The sequence below is a fragment of the Mytilus californianus genome, unplaced genomic scaffold (assembly GCF_021869535.1).
Source record: "Mytilus californianus isolate M0D057914Y unplaced genomic scaffold, xbMytCali1.0.p SCAF_1, whole genome shotgun sequence".
In the NCBI taxonomy this organism is placed as follows: domain Eukaryota; kingdom Metazoa; phylum Mollusca; class Bivalvia; order Mytilida; family Mytilidae; genus Mytilus; species Mytilus californianus.
In genome coordinates, this window is record NW_026262581.1 from 131139563 (window position 1) to 131164698 (window position 25136).

A 25136-nucleotide genomic window follows, 5' to 3' on the forward strand; every position below is an offset into this window, starting at 1 on the left:
ACTGCACACGCTGAGATGTTGCCTCTTTTACTAATCATGTTTGAAATTTATGTTAAAAGCCTATAAGATCAAGGTTTAACTACAGATATCACACAAACGTAACATGATCAATAAACAATGAAAATAAGGTCAAAAAGATATGAACACTGCCAGATGGACATGTTCACCCTACAATCATACCATACACCAAATATAGTTTACTAACTGTGAAGAGGACCTAATCATGAAAATTTAATATTATCGCTAATCAATGAAATGCGGTCAGGCTAAATGAACCCTGTCTTAAGGACATGTTGACCAACAAGCATTCTTATACAGGTTAAAGGTAAAACAATGATGTATATTGTGTTTTTTTTATCTCTGTTATATTTATCCGTTTTTATTTAACTATTTATATTTGATTTGAGGTCGTGTCTATGGTTAATTAGATGGCACCCAGTCCCAAAATGTTGATATGTTTTTATAATTTCATGATTTGTTTATTGTTTCCTTTGTGACTTTTGTAATTTTAGTATACCGTTTAGTATACTGTTAATGAAAATTGAAAGTTTGAGTTAGTTTAATGGACATGCCTTTGACACAGCTAATGCTCTTCTATGGTGTCTACTGATAATTTCAGTCATTTAGGCATTTTTGTATTCCTGATAATTCAGCTTTTATATTTTGTCCATCAGGAATAGTTTCATGTTAATAGGCAAACAAACTAATGTAGGTAACAATTACATGGCTTATTTTGCCAATAACAGTAAAAATGAGCTTAAAAAATAAAAATCCTAGGCAGAAAAAGAGTACAAAACTTTTCATGGTTGTCTATAGATCATGATATTGATATTGCCTACTCAAAATTGTCAGGAGAAATACAGTCCGCAGACTAGGAATCACAGCTTTTTACAGATAAAATTGAGAATATACACCAATGTTGAGTTGTTTTTTATGAATGAGTTACACCAGTTGACCCGAGGTCAATCAACATAAATGATGTCCCTGAACAATCGGTTCTGACTGTGATGTGATAACATAAGCATTGTGACACAGGACATTTCTGGGAAAGTGCACGAATTCGAAAGTCTTCTATATACCCAGATATTTAAGTTGCAAGAAGTCAAAGTGTTTCAAAAACCCTTACAACATATAAAAGTGTAATTTTTGACTTTTTCATGGATTTGTTCATTACTCTTTTGATGAAAAGAAATTCTATACTCAATTGTATACCTTTAATTAAACATTTCTTGCTCATTAACTGCTGTTAAAGAGTTATTTCAATAAGAACACAATTCAATGTTGATAAAACATATTTATTTATTACAAATATAAAGCATATGAAAATGATCAATACAACCGTTAATAAAGGGCAGATACCTCATAAAATGGAAGCAGTGTTTTTCTAGGAAGATCAAATTATCAAAATATGTAATTTTCTATGAAATGAAAAGCTACAAAATTCTTCAAAAGGCGAAAAAAAAAAAAAAAAAAAACAGAGTAAAATACTTTATCAGATTTCTTTAATTAGTACAAAAAATATCAGATCTTTTAAACTTTTACAAAAATAGTAACAGATTTATTTTAACATTAAAAGGAAGATACTAGTGTCAAATTTTGTTTTTTATTCAAATTTAGTGAAAACTGTTATTTTCATTTTGAAATGTGAAATATATATTAATATGATGAGAGGATAAAATGAAAGATAATATATAATGTAACTTTGCTAGAAGGCAAGTTAGACTTATTATGAGATTCTGCAGAAGCATGACTAGAACATTTATTACACTTGCTACTAAAAAACTCGCTAAAGACCAAAAAGAATGGTAAAGCTGCATGATTTAACCATTTTTTTAATTGAAAGTAAATTGAAATTTTTTTTTTTTAAATTCTTTTATTTATTTGGAAATCAGTTTTAAAATCCCCTAAATGTTTAATAATACAACAACCTTTCAATAAAGATAAATATTTAGTATCAAAATGAAGCTAACTCAATTATCACATTCCTGTGGCATGCTATATACAATATTAAACCTTCCAAAGCACAAGTATTCCTACATCAAACTTACACCTTACAACATACATATGTAATATAAGTAAAACATATCACAATTTTAATATTAAACCCTTGTATTGAATAATAATTGAAAATATTTAATATAAAATAACATGCATAAAGATGATCAACACCTGTCAACTTTTCAAAATCTCCCTGGTGGATTTTAAACAAAAGAAGACATAAAGCATCTCTTATACATGATATAAATGAATTTATTCTAATATACTATAGTTTTGAATGAGTTTACATTTGCTTAAATGCATTTTAACTTCAATAAATGTCTTTTTTCGTGTATATAGTTTAGATACCGGGTATTTGAGTATTTCAAGTGTCAGGTTAACACCTCTCGTGGGAATATCACCCATAAAGTGTGAAAGTTGGCAAGACTCAGACAGAATCTAATTGCAAATGCTTTCAAAACAAATTTATGAAATTCAATAACTATGAAATTTTTGGATTTTCAAGACCATGCTTTCAATCAATATGCAAATTTAAACACAAAAGCTAATGTCATAACATAGAAAAACATGTATGTAAATCAAAATAAGACACCCTTTTTAGTCCATTTTCATCACCGATGCAACTGTAAACATAAAATACATTTATACTTTTCAAGACAAAATATACATCTGTGACCCATTAACCGAGCTCAAATACAGAAATATTAAAAAAAGAAAAAAAACAGTGGAACTCTTAAACATATAAAGATTCAAAACAATTCATTATAACTTATAATATAACACTTTAAAATATTTTGCATACTTAAATTAAAATATGTATCATAAAGTAGCATCTGTTTCTTTTATATAATAAAGATGGCAAATAAATTTTGGATATATTTAGCATATTTCAGTTTACTTTAATTTTTAAAAACTAATTCTTCCCAATAACAGGGAGTGGTCAGTACAATCCAATTCAGTCCATACATTATCATACAACATTACACAACATCTACACATTTGTACACACATTCACCCATGTACATTAACACAATCCTTATCTTTCTGAATAAAGCAGGTTATCTAAAGTTTTTAAAAAGTTTTTTCACTGTAATTTAAATAATCCAGGAAACATTTTCTTTGTTTAATTGACACAAATTCTTCATTCAAGTTTGATGTTAATATAAATTTAAAAAAAATGTAAAACGCCTATTTTGAATGGTAGTACTGTCTATTAACACTGACAACATGGAAAAAACAATTTCTAAGTGAGACTTCGAAAAATTTAGCCAATTAGGTGCAAATGTCTGAAAATGTCATTATGGTCTAATCTTACAATTCAAGGTGTATAATTTATCATAAAAATTCCTCAAATTCAATTTTGAGAAGCAAGCATGAAAGTGAAACATTTATAACATTTCTCTCTATATTAGGCCTGGGTTATTCAGAAGATAAAATATGTTGCCATAAATATATTGGATTCTGTTAATATAGAACATCTTAACAAAAAATTGCACATAATGAAATATATATCTAAATATCTATAAATAAAGCTGTGAAGAATACATACAACATTCAGTGTGTTTATATAAACAAGATTGGGAAAATGTCAACAATGAAATAACTAAATTTTACTTGAAAATTTATATAAAACCTACTGAAATCAAGATATTTCTCTTGGAGTGAATTTTTTTTTAAATCCAAATAATGAGCTTCTTTTCTTATTAAACAATTGAAATAATATGAACTGAGAAAATATATGTTCAGATCTAACCTATACTATTTTTGTAAACAAAAATATGTTTGAGTCATTTTTTTTTTCAGAAAAAAAAAATTAGTGATTATTATTGTGTACAATACACATAATAAACTTGTGATGGAATTATTGTAACACTGGCCACTTTTGAAGCGTCTGCTGTGCTTATTTATGCCAATTTTTAATTGAACAACCAGTGCTGAATTTAAGCTTACATATTTCACAAGTATGCCATAAAGAAGGCTAATATAAGCCATTCTCTATGAATCTAGAAGAAAGGTAACACATTACCAGCATGTTATATATTATTTTCACTGAACACACTCATTTTTCATCATACTATGTATCAATACTACTCATAAACAAAGTGTATGTTTAATTACATTATAAATGACATCAAAGGCTAATTGCGTAACCAGTACAAAATAAGGAATATTTTCATATTTCCACTACCATTTATTAAAGACATAAACTGTATTAAGATGTCAATTTAGTCATACTTTACAGGAATTCCTGATATATTGTAAATTAAACTAAACAACCTATGCAGACAAGTAATAATTCTAAAACATTTACTGTTCAAAATAAGTGCAAATTTTTTATATATTAAATTAATTTCTTTTTGTAAATCTATACTTCTGAAAGTAATAAAATTTTTATTTTCTAAATAATTTAAAAAAAATCAATCTGAAAGTTCCATGGACCAGTTCAATCATGACCTGAGTTTTCCCATGGAATGTTTTACATTTAGAGACAAAATGTCTTTTAAGTGTATGGTAGAAAAACCAAATTTAATCATTTTACGATATCATAATTAACTATTTATCCTAATTATTAATTCTAAATATTGATATAACAAACCCTATTTTTCAATGCAAATATTGCTTGAAAACATCAATTAACAAAACATAAATTTGATTACAATATGAGTATTTTTTGCTCATCATTTACAATTTCTTACAGATTTGCTGAACCTTATCTTCTAATGCATAAAAAGCTAATTGTACAAGATATTTATATCTATTTTTTACAATAGAAGAATCACAGTAGCTTATAATAACATAAAATTGCATTACAAATCATTTTACTGATCAAAATTAAATGTTCTTTCAAATTTCATTCTTTTTCTTTTTTGTCCAGTGACCTGTCCTTGTTTATTTCCCTTTCTTTATCAATCTGTTGATTTAAGATGCAGCAATGGCTATCAACATTATCAGGTTCACTATACATGTTATTATAAAATGTACAAATAACATGTTCCTCTTGAATACTCGACCCTGAAATAAAAAATTAACGAAATAAAGTATCAAACCTTCATGTGTTTTATTTGGGTAAACTAGATTAATTGATTGATTGATTTTTGGTGTTTAATGCCACTTTCAATATCATTGGCTATATTGTAGCAGCCAGTTTTTATAGATGGAGGAAGCCAGAGAGAACCACAACCTTTAACAGGAAAACTGCCAATGCTAGTCACTTAACATTGAAGTCAAATGAACCTGTCATGTGAGGGGTTCTAACTCGCAACCTCAGTGTTGACAGGTTAGTGATACAGTAGATGAACTACTTAAACCACTCAGCCACCGAGGCTCCATGTTAACTATAATTAAGAAATAATTCATGGGGGCTTGAATTTATACTGATTTTACCACAGATTGGCCCTTTATGCTAAATATTTTACCACGAGCGATAGTGAGGGGTAAAAATTGGCATAAAGGGCAAACCCGTGGTAAAATCAGTATAAATTCAAGCCCCATGAATTATTTCTACTCTAATAGGACAAATATGGCAATTCTTTTGGATCGAAGCGCTCTAGGTGAAGGCAAATATTTGCCGTTCCCGTAAATAAACACACTATTATATTGATGTAAAAGAACTGAGTAAAATGAACTAGTGACATGCTTAAACTTTTTACAATAACTTATTTAGATAGGTTTGGATGAATCTAAATGATAATTTTACTTATATGGAAAAAAATTGGCTTATAACACATTTTATCATTGTTTGTTTATGTTTCATTGTTTTGATGACTTTCGGTTTCACAATCGTGCATTTTCCCGTAAAATGCTTATATTCTTACGTCATCGTTCAATGACATCAGGTAGATCATTCATAAAAAAGCATATGACATGGGAGTATGATCGGAACAGCCCAAACAATATATTCATATTTTACCACGGGTGTGTACTCAAAGCATTTGAATAACTTCATATTAGAATTGTTGAGTTGCTGTTTAAAAGATATTTATCTCACAATTAACCATATCAATGATTTGTTTTTGTTTTGAAGTGTATCATACATTGTCAATGAATATAAAACTCATTTGTATAAGGGTTAGAAACAAGTAGAAACATGAGGCATACCAAGCATTTCTGCTATGTTTCATGCAAAGTACAAATAAAAAGAATATGTGACCATGCCCTGCTCGCATTATCACATTTCTATGTTTAATAAACTGCAAAATCTGGATTAGATAAATGGGGAATGTGTCCATGGGACACATGATGCCCCTGCTTGCATATAATGTTATAAAGGGATAAAACTCAAGAACGGTAAAAGTTACGCCACCAGAATTCAAACTTGATCTGTTTTTGTGGTAATAAGCATTATGTATAAGATTCATAACATTTGGTTGAGGCAAACTTAAGTTAGAGAACGAAAACAAAAATTCAGCAATTTTTATGTTTATAAAGGGGCATAACTTATGAACGGTAAAAGTGACGTCACCCAATTTCGAACTTGATCTGTGTTTCGTGATAATAATCATTGTGTATAAGTTTGATAAACTGTTATCACAGAGATATGTCTCGCCTATTTGTTATTTTGATAATGCAAATGTTGAAATTAAAATAGCAATACTTTAACATGTAAGTTATGCAAATATTCAAAGTCAATGAACCATGACTGAAGGTACAGGGCTAAACAATCTCCATGGAAATGAGATGTGCCAATGCTAATACAACTGCATACCAAATACCATTGACTTTTCATAAGTCGTTCCCTTTAAACAAACCTAAACACAAACATTAACTTGTAAACTATGTAAAAGTTTAAAAGTCAATGAACCATAATGAGGGGGTGGGTTTATATAATCTCCATGGAAATGAAACTTGCAAATGCCAATACATTTGCATACAAAATATCATTGACTTAACTTTAGTGGTTCATCTTAAACGGACCTAATCACAATCTAATACATATGTAAACTAAGCAAAAGTTTCAAAGTCAATAGACCATGACTGAGGGGGCAGGGCCAAATATTCTCCATGGAAATAAGATGTGCTAATGCTTATACAACTGCATACCAATTACCATTGGCCTACCACTAACGGTCCCCCTTAAACTGACCTAATCACATGAAAACTAAGCAAAAGTTTCAAAGTCAATAAACCATGACTGAGGGGGCGGGGCCAAATAATCTCCATGGAAATGAGATATGCCAATGCTTATACAACTGCATACCAAATATCACTGACCTACCACTAGTGGTTCCCCATAAACTGACCTAATCACAAACTAATACATGTAAACTAAGCAAAGTTTAGAAGTCAATAGACCATGACTGAGGAGGCAGGGCCAAATAATCTGCATGGTAATGAGATGTGCCAATGCTAATACAACTGCATACCACATATCATTGACCTACCACTAGTGGTTCACCATAAACTAGACCTAATCACAAACTAATAGATTGTTGATGAAGCCGCCGCGGCCAATCGCCGCCGGAAACAGCATACCTATGTCTCGCTTTTTGACTCTGTCAAGGCGAGACAATAACATTTGGTTGAGGCAAACTAAAGGCAGAGAACAGAAACCAATTTCGCGACGGACAGAAGGAAGGACAAGGGTAACACTTAATGTCCCCTTCGCCTAGCGGCAGGGCAATAAAACTAATTTGGCATATTTTTTTTAAATTCATGTCATAATGGACATGTGTACTAAGTTTCAAGTTGTGGTGATAAAACAACAACGTAATCTAATTTAAACCAAAACTTTTAACTTGATACTTGGTGGGATGATAAACAAACAGACTGAGAAATGCAGAGGAAAAATTATGCCCCTAGCTATCAAAAGAGGGGGAGGGGCAAATGTTTAATGATAACTTACAGCAGGTTCTGGTTCAGGAATTCTCACTTTAGGATTATCACGTTTCTGGAATTCATACTTCTTCCTTCTCTCTAAAAAAGACACATCATATTTATCATTTTACATAATGTAATCTTGAAAGGACATTTAACTTGAAATAACCCAAAAATAAGTAAATAAATAAAGTTTTCTTTTTCTCATTATATCATACTTGTACGACTTTGCCCCCAGCAGAGCTATAGAAAAACAGTACATTAACGGGTTTTACACGGACACTTTTTAGATGATACACGGACACTTTTTAGTTGTTACACGGACACTTTTTATGAATAGAATCACTCGTGCATGATCAGTGAATTCATGGGCACTTTAAATTTCAATTAGATTTGACTTTTTGTTTCACCGACATATTTCTTGTCTTTTTCATTAAAATATTTACGTTGGCATCAATAACTATATTTTTTTTCAATCAATTCCCGTATTTATTACTATTCATATCAGTACACTAAGGGATTGACCATTTAACTTCAAAAGGGGAGTTATGTTTTTTCCTAAAAAAAATATTCCAATCCCCAATTTTATGAGAAAAAAATATATTGTGGTCAATCAGATGACAAAATAATGTTCTGATTCCTGATTTTCCGAATACCGAATGTAAAAGTGCTAATTTCTAAAAAAAATATTTGGGTGATAGCGTTGATAAACTAAATAATTTTCTTACTCAGAAAAAAAAACATACCCCCCTTTTGAAGCTAAATGGTCGGTCCGTAAATGTATTTATTTTTTCAATATATGGACATGAATAGTATTCTGGACAATGCTGAAAGTAAAGAAATGCTGGTACCGACGTTTATATTTCAATAAAAAAGACAGGAAATATATATAAAAAAATCAAATCTAATCAAAAGATAAAATCCCTTTCAACTCACCAATGCACGATTGATCCTATAAATAAAAAGTGTCCGTGTAATACATGTTCAAATAGGCATTTATATATTTGGGAGCAAACTTACGATTTTTATTATTTTTTAAGGCGGAATGGGGGAATGGAATGACACATCCTGCATGTTTTCAACAAAAAAGAATCAAACCTGTTTATTTTAAATTTATTTTAACCCCCAGCCCCCCTTTCTGTTTTCCCCCAAATAAAAATCAAATGTTAGCTTGCTTACCTCTGAAATCTTTTTCATAAATTACTTACTTGCGAAGATGCATTTTTAAAAGTCTCAAATGTGTATGACATTCATCTTTTACTTGACATGGTTCTTTTTTTATGAAATTATTAGATTCTTGAATTTCTTTAGAAAAAAAAATAGGCTGAAGGGAAGTGAAAAAAAAGTTTGTTTAAACTGTCTTACTGTAACTTACATTAACTGGTATATGGCCATTTAAGTTTCGAATCTGTTAAATTTTGATACTCTTCTACATGCAAAATGTACTACTTCTTTCTTGAAACGTCGTACAAGTCAGATACAAAACAAAGGTAACAAAAAACAGGCCGGAAACAAACTATCCGGCAACGGTTGTTACCGGCCTGTTTCTTTGTTACCTTTGTATTGTATCTAATACATATTTTTTAAACTTTTAAATATATTATAAGTTTTTTATAATACAACCTAGAAACATGAGCTTACCTTTATTTTTCTTGTGAGTGCAGCATTGATGGACCTCTAATGTTATCTCTACAATGATGTGGTACAGAATGTAGATACAGAGAATCCATGTCGCCCACCATGGCACCATAGCCTTGCCGAAATCCATGCCAATAAACATGTTAGGAACTAAAAAATAATAAACATTCAAATAAACCTGCGACCCAGGATTATATTAAAAACTTCCTGGAAAACCATGCTTTTAAAACAGAATAAATTTTTTAACTCCCTGACAAAGTTGAATGACATGAGACAGAAAGTTTTGATTATAAGTACATATCTTAGAATATTTATCCTTTTTTGTGTATTATAACAATCTATATTTGAAAGACCTTTTAGTTCATAAGTGTTTTTCTCGTTTCTCGTTTTTTATATAGATTAGTTCATAAGTGTTACTCGTTTCTAGTTTTTTATATAGATTAGACCGTTGGTTTTCCCGTTTGAATGGTTTTACACTAGTAATTTTTGGGGCCCTTTATAGCTTACTGTTCGGTGTGAGCCAAGGCTCCGTGTTGAAGACGTACTTTGACCTATAATGGTTTACTTTTATAAATTTTGACTTGGATGGAGAGTTGTCTCATTGGCACTCATACCACATCTTCTTATATCTACTTTCTACATAAGAAATTGTGGACTTTTCCCTTTTATTCTATAAAATAACAACTTAAACCCCTAACAATTTACTAACTTGCAAGACACCAGCCAACTGTACCAAAGAACCAATGGATCCAGTTGACTACAGGTCTACACTTGTGATCTTCTGCTGGTCTTAGTAAGGCAATGATTGGCTGAAAGGAAAAATCAGTCTAGATTTTATTTCTTCCCTCAACTATTACATCTGTTTAAAACTATTTAAAGAAATGATTTAAATGACAAGTTTACATATGTAAATGTCAAATTTTTTTATATTTTGTTGCTGGATTGTTGTCTCATTGATTTATACCCCATACCTCATTGCCACCATATATGCCATCTGATCAGCACAAAAAGAACATTTTTGAAGGTGGTCTCAAAACCATCAATACTATCAATTTAGGAAAGATTTATCCTTTTAATGTTATTGATGAAATTTGAAAATTGACCAAATGGAATCAAGTATTGTCCTTTGAAGCTAAGGTTTTTTGATTTCATCAGTACAATATGAAGTTTATATCGAACTTCCATACATTATTTCTGCCCAAACTATTCCTAGACTGGCTAAAAAGTTTCACAAATGAAGATATAAATGGGATTCTCATAGAATTCAGTTGGAACCTTTTGTCATATGATCAAAATAAAATATAGGAAACTTTGTAAAGGGTCTCCATAATATCATACTTAATATGTGAAAGGGGATGGCCTTGTTGTTTCAGATGAGAAGAAAAGTTGACAAATCAGAAACAAGAATTGCCTCATGTGACCTTATCAAAAAGAAACAATGATGCAAGCGATGGAAATAGCTAGCAGTATACTTTTTGGCAAGTTTAGCTAGCAAGACAAAGAACTTAAATATCATGTGTGGCAATATTTCAAACATAATTGAATTCATAACCTTCATCTCACACAGCAACTTATGTTAATTTGATCAGAAATGAATGGAAATTCATTTGATGGTGTCAAATATTTTGCAAGTACTAACTTTATCATTTCTTGAATTCATAGAGCATAAAATATCACCAATACAGATATTGTAAAAAAAAAAAATACTTACATTAAGAAGTATGCAACAGAAGATGATGATTCCTAGAATAGGATGTGCTTCATAGGGGAGATAATCTGCCTGTAATATAAAGTACATGATAGTGTAATTATTTACTAAATAAGTTGTCAGAACTTTTTGATTAAATCTCTTTTAAATAAAAACACAAAAACCAAGAACCAATTCTTCAAATTATTTCAAGATCTTTTTATTGACAGATTCCATCTGATTCTGATGAAGAAAACATTTTTGTTTGGTTTCATATTCCTATTTGAACAGCAAAACTTTATATTTTTCTGTTGAATATTGAGTTAAAAACAAGAGTGCACATGCTGAAATGTCTCACCTGTTTTAATGACCATTGATTTTATGTTGAAAGTCTTAAAGATAAAGGTTTTACTACAAATATCACATAAACTTAACTTTCTTAAAGATCCATGTCAATGAGGTCAAGGTCAGATAAAAACTGTCAAACAGACATGTACACCTTACAATTATTCCATACACCAAATATAGTTGACCAATTGCTTATGGTAATTGTAAAACAGACCAAAACACAAAAACTTATCGTTAACCAATGAACCATATCCATGAGGTCAAGGTCAGATGATACTGGCAAGACAGAGATGTACACCTTACAATCATTCCATACACCAAATATAGTTGACCAATTGCTACGAGTATATGAAAAACAGACTAAAACACAAAAAACTTAGCATTGACCTATGAACCATGAAAATGAGGTCAAGGTCAGGTGACACCAGCTAAACAGACATGTACACCTTACAATCATTCCATAAACCAAATATACTTGACCTATTGCTTATAGTACTTGCAAAACAGACCAAAACACAAAAACTTAACATTGACCAATGAACCATGAAAATGAGGTCAAGGTCAGATGAAACCGGCTTAACAGACATATACGCCTTATAATCATTCCATACATCAAATATAGTTGACCTATTGCTTATATTACTTGACAAAACATACCAAAACACAAAAAATTAACAATGACCAATGAACCATGAAAATGAGGTCAAGGTCGGATTTAAACTGCCAGTCTAACATGTACCCCTTACAATCATTCCATACACTACATATAGTTGAATTACTGCTTGTAGTATCTGAGAAATGGACCTAATCTGGCTAATCATGTAACTTTAACCTTGATCACTGATCCATGAATTGAGGTCGAGGTCAGGTGAACCCTGTCTGATGGACATATAGACCTTGCAAGGAACCCATATACCAAATAGTTATCCTATTACTCATAATAAGTGAGAAATTCACATTACAAAAAAACTGTAATTTTTTTTCAAGCAGTCACGGAACCATAAAAATGAGGTCAAAGACAATGGGCATATGACAGACATAAACTTAAGGTATCTGCATACAAGGTATGAAGTATCCAGGTCTTCTACCTTCTGAAATACAATGCTTTATACAAATAGTTTACACCACCGCCGGATAGTAATCCCTATTCACGAACACCATATTTCCTAATACATGTAGTTCATTTCACATTGATAATCTACTTGTAACCAGTTAGATTATATATAACATGTACCAACAAATTAACTTTAAAGCTCTATAATGCTCCATTATACAACAAGAAAGAAATTGTAGGACTTTTGTATTTGTCAAAGTAACAAGTAAAATAATATTTCAGAAATTCAGATTATTACCTTTATACCCAGTTGTCATGCAATTAAACTTGAGTTATCAGTTAAGTCTTCTTTCCAAAAAAACTTAAATAGTATTAATTTAATTTTGCCATTTAATAAGGGACTTTCCGTTTTGAATTTTCCTTGGAGTTCGGTATTTTTGTTATTTTACTTTTTGATAAATCTTATCTGGATGATCACATAATGTAATCTTTCCATAACATATAATACCATTACCATATTACATTTTTTCCATTTATTTATCTGTGTAGATACTTACATAGTGAAATTGTGAATGTCTTTGTTATGTTGTGTGAGTGAGTTAGATATGATATATACATGCACAAGGTGTTACCTCAAGATTAAACTCCCTTTTGAACAAGCAGTTTTAATTCTATAATAATGATAACCCTGAAACAGTTTTATTTTTCAGAAAAGAATTACTTAATTACCTTTGGTAAACTCTGTTAACATGAAATAATCATCATTTAATGTTATCTAAATATGTGTCAACAATTTTTCATTGGATTAGAAATAAAGTAATGATGACAGGTCTATTTCAGCCTCAAAACTGAAAAAAAAACAATTTCTTTGATCCCCATTCAGGAAAAAAACATAGCTAAATTATGGTTACTGAATTTGACTCTTTCTCAATAGTTCATATAAATGATTCATTGTCATAAAAAGTGAAATTAATATTCTGTCACCAAACATCATTCCTTAACTGTAATTAATTTCTAAAATAACCATAGTATTTCCTAAACCAAGTCAATGAAGAGAAAAACTAAAATAACCTTCTTACGCCCCTAACCAAAGTCTATAAAGAGAAAAACTAAAGAAACCTTCTTTCGTCCCTAACCACAGTCTATGAAGAGAAAAACTTCTTTCGCTCCTAACCAAATTCTATAAAGAGAAAAACTAAAGAAAACTTCTTTCGTCCCTAACCAAAGTCTATGATTGAACAACTAAAGAGACCCTCTTGTCCCTAACCACAGTCTATGAAGAGAAAAACTAAAGTAACCTTCTTTCGTCCCTAACCAAAGTCTATGATTGAACAACTAAAGAGACCCTCTTGTCCCTTACCAAAGTCTATAAAGAGAAAAACTGAAGTAACCTTCTTTCATCCCTAACCACAGTCTATAAAGAGAAAAACTGAAGTAACCTTCTTTCGTCCCTAACCAAAGTCTATAAAGAGAAAACTAAAGTAACCTTCTTTCGTCCCTAACCAAAGTCTATGATTGAACAACTAAAGAGACCCTCTTGTCCCTAACCACAGTCTATGAAGAGAAAAACTAAAGTAACCTTCTTTCGTCCCTAACCAAAGTCTATAAAGAGAAAAACTGAAGTAACCTTCTTTCGTCCCTAACCACAGTCTATGAAGAGAAAAACTAAAGTAACCTTCTTTTGTCCCTAACCAAAGTCTATGATTGAACAACTAAAGAGACCCTCTTGTCCCTAACCACGGTCTATGAAGAGAAAAACTAAAGTAACCTTCTTTCGTCCCTAACCAAAGTCTATGAAGAGAAAACTAAAGTAACCTTCTTTCGTCCCTAACCAAAGTCTATAAAGAGAAAAACTGAAGTAACCTTCTTTCGTCCCTAACCACAGTCTATGAAGAGAAAAACTAAAGTAACCTTCTTTCGTCCCTAACCAAAGTCTATGAAGAGAAAACTAAAGTAACCTTCTTTCGTCCCTAACCACAGTCTATGAAGAGAAAAACTAAAGTAACCTTCTTTCGTCCCTAACCAAAGTCTATGAAGAGAAAACTAAAGTAACCTTCTTTCGTCCCTAACCACAGTCTATGAAGAGAAAAACTAAAGTAACCTTCTTTCGTCCCTAACCAAAGTCTATGAAGAGAAAAACTAAAGTAACCTTCTTTCATCCCTAACCACAGTCTATAAAGAGAACAACTAAAGTAACCTTCTTTTTTCTGGATGCTGACGTACCCTCTAGGATGCAAACCTACACTAGTTTACATTATCCTCTTAAAAATAGTCATTGAAATATGAACTTTGACATCAACTTAATAAAAGTCATTAATGATGATGATTGAAGGCTGTTTCACATCCAATGGCAAGTTAAATGCATATCCAGGACGAGAACATGTTGATGTGATGAATATATACCCTGCTTTGTACTAGTCCAACACTCTGGGCCAATTTTTATCATGCTACAGTCCTAATGGAAGACATGTTTACTCTATCTGGTTGCTGACCTATATTTCAGGATGCATCCATTAACTGGTTAACATAATCATGTTATGTAAAATTATCCTAACTTGGACATATAACTTAACAAGAATGAATGAAGTAGATAAAGTAGGTTACAAAAATCAACTTTTGTCTGGATGCTGACCTATTCTACAGGACAAATCCATACACTAGTCTAAATGCTCATATTATGAATGTGAGTAGACCTCCTACATAGAAGAATATTTTTGAAAATGTAATTGACAAAGAGTGCAAGACATTTGATAAAAGTCAAGTGAAAGAAATAGCTCACTTTGGTCTACCAGATCAAAAGCGATAAACGCAATTTATGCCCCTAAGGGCTTCTTATTTTGAAATTGGTTGGATTGCTATCCTTATTTGATTGATTGTTGGCATTTAACACCACTTTTAGCACATTTCCATATTTGAAATCCTAACCTTATCAATTTAACAATGGCTGAAATATGAATTCTTAGAACAGCACAGAAGCAATAAATGACATGTGAATTTTAAAACAAATTAACTTCATTAAAGACGGCTATAACAACAGCAAATGTAAAGTGAAATTAGGACTAAGACATGTTATCTAAAGGATAATTTGTATGTGAGAATATTTTCCCTACCTTACTATATCCACCAACTTCTACAAATATAATTATGAATGCTATCACAACCAGTAGGACTAACATTACCATACAGTTGAAATGGGCCTGCAAGAAATGAAATTCTATGTTAAAATAAAGACCAAATAATTTACAATTACAATTTATTTTAAAGCAGTATTATTTCCTATCAAGAATTTTTTTTCAAAAAATCACAATTTTCATAGATTCAAATTTGTGTAAGATTAACACTTCAAAAGTTATTTCATTTTAAAGTAAGGTTTTATAAGGTCACAAACCAGCCATCTCAATTAATTGAATTATGATTGATTTTTTTCAGAGATATTTAATTGTAAATAGTTAAAAAGAAAATTACTTACAACAAACCAGTATCTTTCTCCATAAAATCTCTTATTAGGCCACATTGTTTTGTAGTACTTGGTCCATAGCAGTCCAGTTGTTCCAAAGAAAGCCCAGGCCAAAATCATCAAAATACCTGACAAAATATTTGAATATAACATAACAAAAGAGGAAGATACTTAAAGAGAATATAAATAATCAGTGCAATGAACAAGAGCCAATACTCACCATATTCAAAGAAAAAATACTCAAAGAAAAATAATAGTAATGAAACAGTACACCATAGGTAAATATTGAGCAACATGACCTAGGAGGAGCAAACATTGGGCTGGTGCTCCAGAAGAAGGAGTATTTCCTGCTGTAGTAGTGTTTGATATTGATATGTAAATATGCAGTGTTTTCTGTCAAAAGTTGCTGTAATCGTCCTTGTATAGTTCGCACTGGTACATTGTCTGCACCGCACCCCTTTCTCACCATGAGAATTCAGGTAAAAAACTTTTGTAACTGTTAGAAAACGTCTCATGAAACTCCGGTAATTTCAAATAGTGTGATCGTTTGCGATATATTCATGGAAAAACCTGTTTTCCATCATCAAAAAGGAGTTGAAAATGCTTGTAAATCATTCAAGAACACTTTACAAGTGTTAAAATAAGTCAAAATCACAAAAAAAAAACAATTTTGAAACTTGTGTATGTTAAACCGGAAGTTCAAATAACACGTGTAAATGAAAATAAATATGGTGAGGGTGTACAGAAAATCCGTACTAGATAGATATCATTAGAATACAACTTTGAAAGTAAAACAGTTCCATCCTTAAGTAAAATAATGATTAACATATCTATCACATTAATGTCTTAAGCTAAAACAAAACACATGCGTCAGTATGAAACACCTAAATGGAACGATTACGTTTTGTAGTTTATACATTGTTATGCATAAGCTGGTACACGGCTGACTTCTACACTTTTTTCGTTTCGTTACATTCAAGCAGATTCCAGTTTATTTTAAGCAATGCAGTGAAAAGAAACGAGAAATTTGTAGTGAAGCATTTAATTTTGAAATTTATCAGTTTATATTTGATATTGAATAAAAATTACATATTGATATAGATTAGGTAAAATTATTAATTTTGAAACTGATAAGAGAACCCTCTACAATTTCAATAACAAACATGGCAGAATGTTAACAAACCTTGTGAAATCCAATTTTTTCTCTTATTTCTTGCTTATCATACTCTATAGTCGGCACCCCTGTCTGGCAGAATCAATTTTGGAAAATAAAACTGCAGACTATACAAGCCTGAATTCGTATGAATGAGGAAAGGATATAAACTGGATTGTGGCAACATAATAAAAAATTTATACATGGAGACAAAAAATCCCTTAAAGTCAACCCATTTATACTTCAAAACATTAAAAATGATGACAAAAACTTAAACCATCAAAAAGGTTTATTCTGGTTTTTTTGTTGGAATAGAATCAAAGGACTGTCATAGTGTCTTTTCACTCATCTTAATGAGACTCTTATTAAATCTACCTCATATCAATGGAAAAAAAAGAGGGACATAGTTAGTTATTTTTAATAAAGAAGCAACTTACCATGGGCCTTGACAAGTGAAAACCTGGCAAAGTCTCCAACGTTATGTTTCTCTTGTAAACTGACTTGGTCTGGTGTTGCTACTGGAATCTCTCCAACTCCATGTCCATGTCTCTGAGAGACACCTACAACAATAAAAGCAACATTTCACATTCTGTATCAACACAAGAGCTATTAAAATTCTGGTAAGGAAAGTCAACTGCTTAATCTTAATCCTAGAGGAATAGAAACAAGCATATGAAAAGAAAAGGTATATCCCACACATAAAATTTCTATTGTATGGTGTTGATGACCTACACCAGTGCTACCTAATTAAACATACCATTAGAAGCTCCACCTCTGGACATCAGGATGTGTTTGTAACCCTCAGGGAAACCAGGAATGGCTCCAGTAGACACAGTAAATCTACATCTTAATCTTTTTCCCCAAATCTGACCTAAAGGACCGTCTTTAGGACCAATTATAGCTATATCTTGTACACGTTGCTGAAAAATAAGAGAAAACAATGAATCAGCACTCTTCTTTAAAAATCAACAGAAATTTTCAGTTCTTTTACTTATCATTTACTATTAAATACTTCATTATGTACACATTTTAGCAAGTATTTCCATTTTAGATATATACATGGGATATGTTTGAGATTTTATCTTAATCATTAAATTAGCAAAATTACACCCCTCATGAAAATTCCCACCTTTACAGTGTTACAAATAATGATGTTATAATGTAACATCTCTGCTACTAAATAACAGTAGTATTGTAAATAGGACAATATTTCACATTCAATTCCAAAATCTGCTGGTAATCTGCATTGTACTGTAATACTTACTTCTTCCAGCACTGTACTGTGATCGTCTACACTCCTCCCTACATTCACTTGTGTCTCTTTAGAAGTTCCATTGTGTACACATTGTAACACTACATCATCTCCCTGAAAAATATCAAAACTTTAATTTCAAATCATCATTAGGCCACTTTTTTTTTATTTGTTGGTTTACAGATCCGCCGACCCTGTTTTTCCTGATTTTGAAGATTTTTTTAATACCGCCGACCCTTTTCTGTTTGAAGAAGTACAAATAAAAATAAAAACATAATAAAAAAGATTGGCCTTTCTTCCTCCAGTCGTAATACCTTCGGAGTGGATTGGAAAATCCCGTGCGGTTCCCTGTTCAGTCAACGTTTCATCATGATCTAATGCGGTGAAAAGGAACCAGTTGAAAATGGAGGTTGAAGGCGGGTCAATTTTTTTTCAAGTGTTGATCAGAAACCCATCGAAAGGGGATGTTTTAGGGCAGTTTGTCCACACAAAACCATTACAGACTGTAAAAGACATTATTCTTGAATGTCTTAGTGAAAGTGTTTTTGTTATTGACACTGTGAAAGCTTCCAAGAAAGACAAATTGACTGACGATGCCAGCGTTGTCCCTTTGGACACACCATGTGAAGTACTAGCCAATTTCTGGCACAAATTTCTGCACGTCAGTGTTCATGAGGTGTCAAGGGAAGATGAAACAGAAAAGCCTGGTACTAGTAGTGGTCTGAATGCATTCAGTTTATTAATGAATATGAGGAAATCCTACAGCAGCCAACCAAAGGAAAGGTACACAAATTTAACTTGCACTCGTTGACTAAAATAGTATTTTACTTGCCAAATGTTTAGAACCCGAGACAAAAATGTAAATTTCATCTCAATATATATTATAGTTTGTAACTTTTTACACTATCTTTTTGTGCTAAGAAGATGTTCTTTTAGGATAAGGAGAACTGTCCTCCTTCTTAGTACATACTCTCTCTCTTTTGCCCAAACTTTATTGGTCTCATATAATATTTATAAACATATACAATGTTAATTTCTAGGGGCCATGCTGCCCAAATATTTTTTAGATCTGGACTTTGAAAATTTTTCATTTCTTTGGGGGGGGGGGGTCAATAACTTAGGAAGGCTCATTCACAATTTTGAATAGAAGAACTGCTTCTTGAATGCTGAATTTAACGTCATTGTAGTCATGTTAAAATCTACAAGCTGTCAAATGGCTACCCACACTGATTAAATACATATAAAAGGTTTTTTTTTCACCTATTGAAGGTATAGATAAATCTCGCTACTTCCTGTATGTGAGATTCTTCAGTCTCATTTATATGAGAAATACTTTTAACATCACTGACATGTCATGCTCATTATGTCGTTATTTGAAATCTCCATTTAATTTATTTGCGTTTATTCCAAAAGCTTGTATTCACCCTGGTTTTGCTCGGGTGAGAAAAAGTATCAATTCTAATATTTATTTTTAATTTTTTTTTCGACCTCTTACCCTTCCTTTTTTTAGAAAAATCCCATAAACCGACTAATAAAAAAAAGTGGCCTTATCAGGGAAATTCCACAAAATATAGGTTAAAGTGGAACACTACTGAAAACATCGATGTGTAAAGAACTATCTGTTTCTAGAAGATAAATTGCATATGAATAAAAGGTAAAAAAAAATGTGGGCTAAACGTCTAAGAGACAGCAACACAACAATACAAAAAACCCAAAGATATCTAGAGGTCAATAACTGTCTTCAACAAGAGACAAGTGTCTATACAATATGTCAAGTTCCATGTCAACCAGTCTAGAAAAAAATTATCAGGGTGCACATTGAGGTTTTTTTTGTACATTGTAATCATTTCTTTCATTTTTTTGCGTGTTTTCTTGACAGAATGGATGATACACATTATTCTTATGAAACCATGCCAACAAATGTTTTTTTTTCTTTAATTTCTGAAAGACATATTATAGTAAAGCTATATTTACTGAAATTTAGAGTTCAAGAAAAACAAACCCATCTGATGTCATCAGATATTGCCATGGCAACATATCTATCAGTCACACCATCTGTCATCGCTCCAAGTTCTATTTCATAATTATTGCCAGCTGTTCTCCTCCAGGTGGCAATATAATCACAGTATGGTTCCCAGCAGCCTTCTGGTACCCTGTAACATCCCTTGACTCTCCCACATTCCTCTGTGTTTATTACAGGTATCAATGGGTGTTTCTGAAAAATAAAAAAAACATATAAAAAACTGACAGAGGGGACTAAGTATAGACAAACAGACCTGGTTATAGAGGTAAACTTAGAAACCTCCATTTCAACAGCATTTACTGAATATTTTTTTTTTTGGGGTTTACTTATTTCACAAACTAATTCATATCTTTGGTACACTTACATTTGGTCTCATATCAAGGGGAGGTAAGTTAACATCTTCCACTGGATGTGACAATTCTCTGACCCAGTAATTAGTACCACCATCTTCTACTATGGTTGCTCTGTAATAATAAAATTACACAATTACATAACAAATACCTACAGATCTTTTTGAATCAGCAATAACTTACAAAAAGTTGCTCTTTTTCATATAATTTTGAAACATAGAGATTAAATATCACAAATAAACAAGGAAAAGTACAAAAACCTTTATATCTGTCACATAAAATAAAACATAATTATTTGCCATATCAGACATGAAAAATTAATACGGGAATAATATTTGAATTGAAAACTGATCATGATGTATATTATTTCATCCTTCTTTGGCCATTAGAAATAAAATCTTCATAAATACACTTGTCTTGTAATGAGAAGAGGGAAAAGTTATGCAAAATTAAAGTTAGATTTCATTCTTTCAGTGTGATATACTAATGTTTTTTAAAAATCTTTATTCATACAGCTTCAGAGAAAGAAGGCTTCAAGAAAAACGAAATTTCCCATATATGCATAATATAAAAATTTTCATCCAATTCAGATATAGTTCATCTAGAAAAATATCCTGCTCTGCCATCATCCCTCTACGCAAAAACGTCATATCCTTGATGAAGTTTTGCTTAGTTCTGACTTCATAAGACACGACATGACTTGTTGAAGAGATTTGACAGATCTGAGAAAAAGAAAGGACACAGATTTGTGAAGTCTATGATGCAATATAGGATAGCATACAGATCTGAGAAAAAGGACACAGATTTGTGAAGTCTATGATGCAATATAGGATAGCATACAGATCTGAGAAAAAGGACACAGATTTGTGAAGTCTATGATGCAATATAGGATAGCATACAGATCTGAGAAAAAGGACACAGATTTGTGAAGTCTATGATGCAATATAGGATAGCATACAGATCTGAGAAAAAGGACACAGATTTGTGAAGTCTATGATGCAATATAGGATAGCATACAGATCTGAGAAAAAGGACACAGATTTGTGAAGTCTATGATGCAATATAGGATAGCATACAGATCTGAGAAAAAGGACACAGATTTGTGAAGTCTATGATGCAATATAGGATAGCATACAGATCTGAGAAAAAGGACACAGATTTGTGAAGTCTATGATGCAATATAGGATAGCATACAGATCTGAGAAAAAGGACACAGATTTGTGAAGTCTATGATGCAATATAGGATAGCATACAGATCTGAGAAAAAGGACACAGATTTGTGAAGTCTATGATGCAATATAGGATAGCATACAGATCTGAGAAAAAGGACACAGATTTGTGAAGTCTATGATGCAATATAGGATAGCATACAGATCTGAGAAAAAGGACACAGATTTGTGAAGTCTATGATGCAATATAGGATAGCATACAGATCTGAGAAAAAGGACACAGATTTGTGAAGTCTATGATGCAATATAGGATAGCATACAGATCTGAGAAAAAGGACACAGATTTGTGAAGTCTATGATGCAATATAGGATAGCATACAGATCTGAGAAAAAGGACACAGATTTGTGAAGTCTATGATGCAATATAGGATAGCATACAGATCTGAGAAAAAGGACACAGATTTGTGAAGTCTATGATGCAATATAGGATAGCATACAGATCTGAGAAAAAGGACACAGATTTGTGAAGTCTATGATGCAATATAGGATAGCATACAGATCTGAGAAAAAGGACACAGATTTGTGAAGTCTATGATGCAATATAGGATAGCATACAGATCTGAGAAAAAGGACACAGATTTGTGAAGTCTATGATGCAATATAGGATAGCATACAGATCTGAGAAAAAGGACACAGATTTGTGAAGTCTATGATGCAATATAGGATAGCATACAGATCTGAGAAAAAGGACACAGATTTGTGAAGTCTATGATGCAATATAGGATAGCATACAGATCTGAGAAAAAGGACACAGATTTGTGAAGTCTATGATGCAATATAGGATAGCATACAGATCTGAGAAAAAGGACACAGATTTGTGAAGTCTATGATGCAATATAGGATAGCATACAGATCTGAGAAAAAGGACACAGATTTGAGGCTGGACACAAAAACTAACTCTTACATATGTGAATAATATACAGAACAACAAGAAATTTCAGTATTCAAATTGAAAGAAAATCTTTTTAGAATACCTTGCAGGAAATTTTCCAAGTACCATTGGTATAGATAGGTCAAAATTAGGTCAACCAAAACAAAACTCGTACCTATGTATAATGCACAATTTATATTCCAAGTATATATATATATATCACTACAGAATCTCTACAGAAGGCTGACAAGGAAGTATTAACTGTTACTTTTATGACATTCATTTGTTAGATGTGTTTGAGCTTTTGATTTTGCCATTTTATAAAGGATTTTCCGTTTTGAATTTCCCTTGGAGTTCGGTATTTTTGTTATTTTACTTTTTTCTTAAACTGTTGAAAACAAATAACCATCATCAGATAAATAATGTCAATCAGACCAAAACTCATATGTCATCATGAAACAATTCTCATTCAATTATAAACAAAATACCAACTCAAAACCTACAAAGAAAGCTATAAACAGTGATGAATACTCTTTAAGTGCCAATCTGCCTAAGAATCAGGCAGTGGTGAAAACATGACAAACAAAAACCCACTCGTTGACATTAATTTATGTTCAAATTATATAATGGTGCACGAATATAACATTCATTTCCTTTTCCTGTTCTGGTAATTCAAGATATTATTTGGTTGAAATGCACTAGAAATCAACAATTAAGGGGAGATTACTCTGTAATTTGCTATCATTCTAACCAAAGTTATCAAGAGATTTCTTGAATTACCAGACAAACAGAAACGAAAGACCTAGCATTTCTAACTATGGATGAGGGTAACTTCAAAATAGGATGGTTAGGTCACTGGGGTTTTTTTTTGGCCATGTTTTAAATTTTTCTAAATTGCCTGATTCTTACAAAGACTGGCACTTAAAATGCTCATACTTATATGACAAAAGTAGGTCAATTTGAACAAACATTATGTTTTTCTCTTCACATTTTCTTAGGAACAAATCAATCCAAAAATAAAGTTTCTTTTGCCGTTTTCTTTCTAGTCAATTTGACATTTTTTTATTGCTGTTTTCTTTCAGTCAATTTGACATTTTTTTTGCTGTTTTCTTTCCAGTCAATTTGACATTTTTACCCAATGATGTGACAGAAGAAAGAAAGAAAATTTTGAGGATTCTCTTAACATTTTTTACCAAATATTTGATATTTTTTAGTTAGATTAATATTATCAACAAAATTAAAACTGTTTTTGTTGCAGAAACTGTCTATGCATTTTTAAAGATTACCAGTATATCATGCACCTGGTAGAGTATTTTATTAAATCTGAATCTCTGTGTATTCATTTTATGTACCTGAATTTTATATGTCCTTTCCTCTTGACATCCCCATTTTTCCATGAAAATCTTATTAAAGATTTCTTCAGTCTGTCAACACTCTTCACAGCTGACTAGAAAAGAAAGCAAATAATAATATTATAACATTAACTTTTAAAACATATCAATCATAAATGAGTATAAAGTAAATAACAAAAAACTTCTTGTGCACCAAATGGCAATCATATCTGTTAACTCAACAAATTTTGACAATCACATGTAGGAATTTACCTACTCACAAAAAATCTTTTTATTGATCGCCTTGGTTGTCAACTAACTTTGGATCTCTGTACATGACCTGATTTCCCTCGTATTCTAGTTTAATGTGTGAGAGAGAGAAAGATCCCAAACTTTTATTTAAACATTTGATTTTCTTTTTAATCTCTTGGTGATTAAAAGTATAACTATATATATAAGGTAAACAACTGTGTCAGAATTGTAACACATAAAATGCCTCTAAACTTCTGTGCTACAAATTCCCACCAGTTTAAGGGAGATAATAATTATTTTAATAAATATTTTGGAATTTGTATTCCACAGTATGGCATGGAAAAATAAATGTGGATTGTGTCCACATGTGGACACAGATGATGCCCCCGCTTGCATATCATATAGTTATAAAGGGACATAACTGAAGAATGGTAAAAGTGACGTTACCCAAATTTGAACTTGATCTGTGTTTTGTGGTAATAAGCATTTCGTATAAGTTTTATAACATTTGGTTGAAGCAAACTTAAGTTGGAGCACGGAAACTAAAAATTTTGCAATTTTTCCATTATAAAGGGGCATAACTCTAGAACCGTTTAAGTGACGCCACCAAAATTTAAACTTGATCTGTGCTTTGTGGTAATAAGCATTGTGTAAAAGTTTCATAACATTTGGTTGAGGC

General features: G+C 31.5%; 1 protein-coding gene and 1 long non-coding RNA gene across 5 annotated transcripts in view; both read right to left on the minus strand.

The window, feature by feature from the left end:
- Positions 1-1274: 1274 nt before the first annotated feature.
- The window catches only part of LOC127734281 (ferric-chelate reductase 1-like), a 41262-nt gene continuing 17400 nt past the window's right edge, over positions 1275-25136 (minus strand). For both annotated transcript variants that reach the window (XM_052244084.1, XM_052244095.1), the window contains exons 4-16: positions 24227-24321; positions 20789-20888; positions 20404-20616; positions 18414-18515; positions 17907-18069; positions 17587-17709; positions 16009-16124; positions 15650-15736; positions 11162-11230; positions 10160-10259; positions 9454-9600; positions 7841-7911; positions 1275-5010 (exon numbers count right to left, since the gene is read on the minus strand). In XM_052244084.1, the coding sequence (XP_052100044.1) occupies positions 4918-5010; positions 7841-7911; positions 9454-9600; positions 10160-10259; positions 11162-11230; positions 15650-15736; positions 16009-16124; positions 17587-17709; positions 17907-18069; positions 18414-18515; positions 20404-20616; positions 20789-20888; positions 24227-24321 (1479 nt within the window). In that variant the 3' untranslated portion in view covers positions 1275-4917. The remainder of the gene's footprint in view (positions 5011-7840; positions 7912-9453; positions 9601-10159; positions 10260-11161; positions 11231-15649; positions 15737-16008; positions 16125-17586; positions 17710-17906; positions 18070-18413; positions 18516-20403; positions 20617-20788; positions 20889-24226; positions 24322-25136) is intronic.
- On the minus strand, positions 13287-15643 carry LOC127734333 (uncharacterized). Of its 3 annotated transcripts, none has more exons than XR_007997516.1 (3): positions 14451-15643; positions 14308-14402; positions 13287-14214 (listed from the first exon to the last, which is right to left on the minus strand). It is a non-coding gene; the product is annotated as an uncharacterized LOC127734333 (long non-coding RNA). The 3 variants fall into 3 exon arrangements; XR_007997515.1 differs by having other exon boundaries at positions 14308-14354; positions 14403-15643; XR_007997514.1 differs by having other exon boundaries at positions 13287-13930; positions 14026-14214; positions 14308-15643.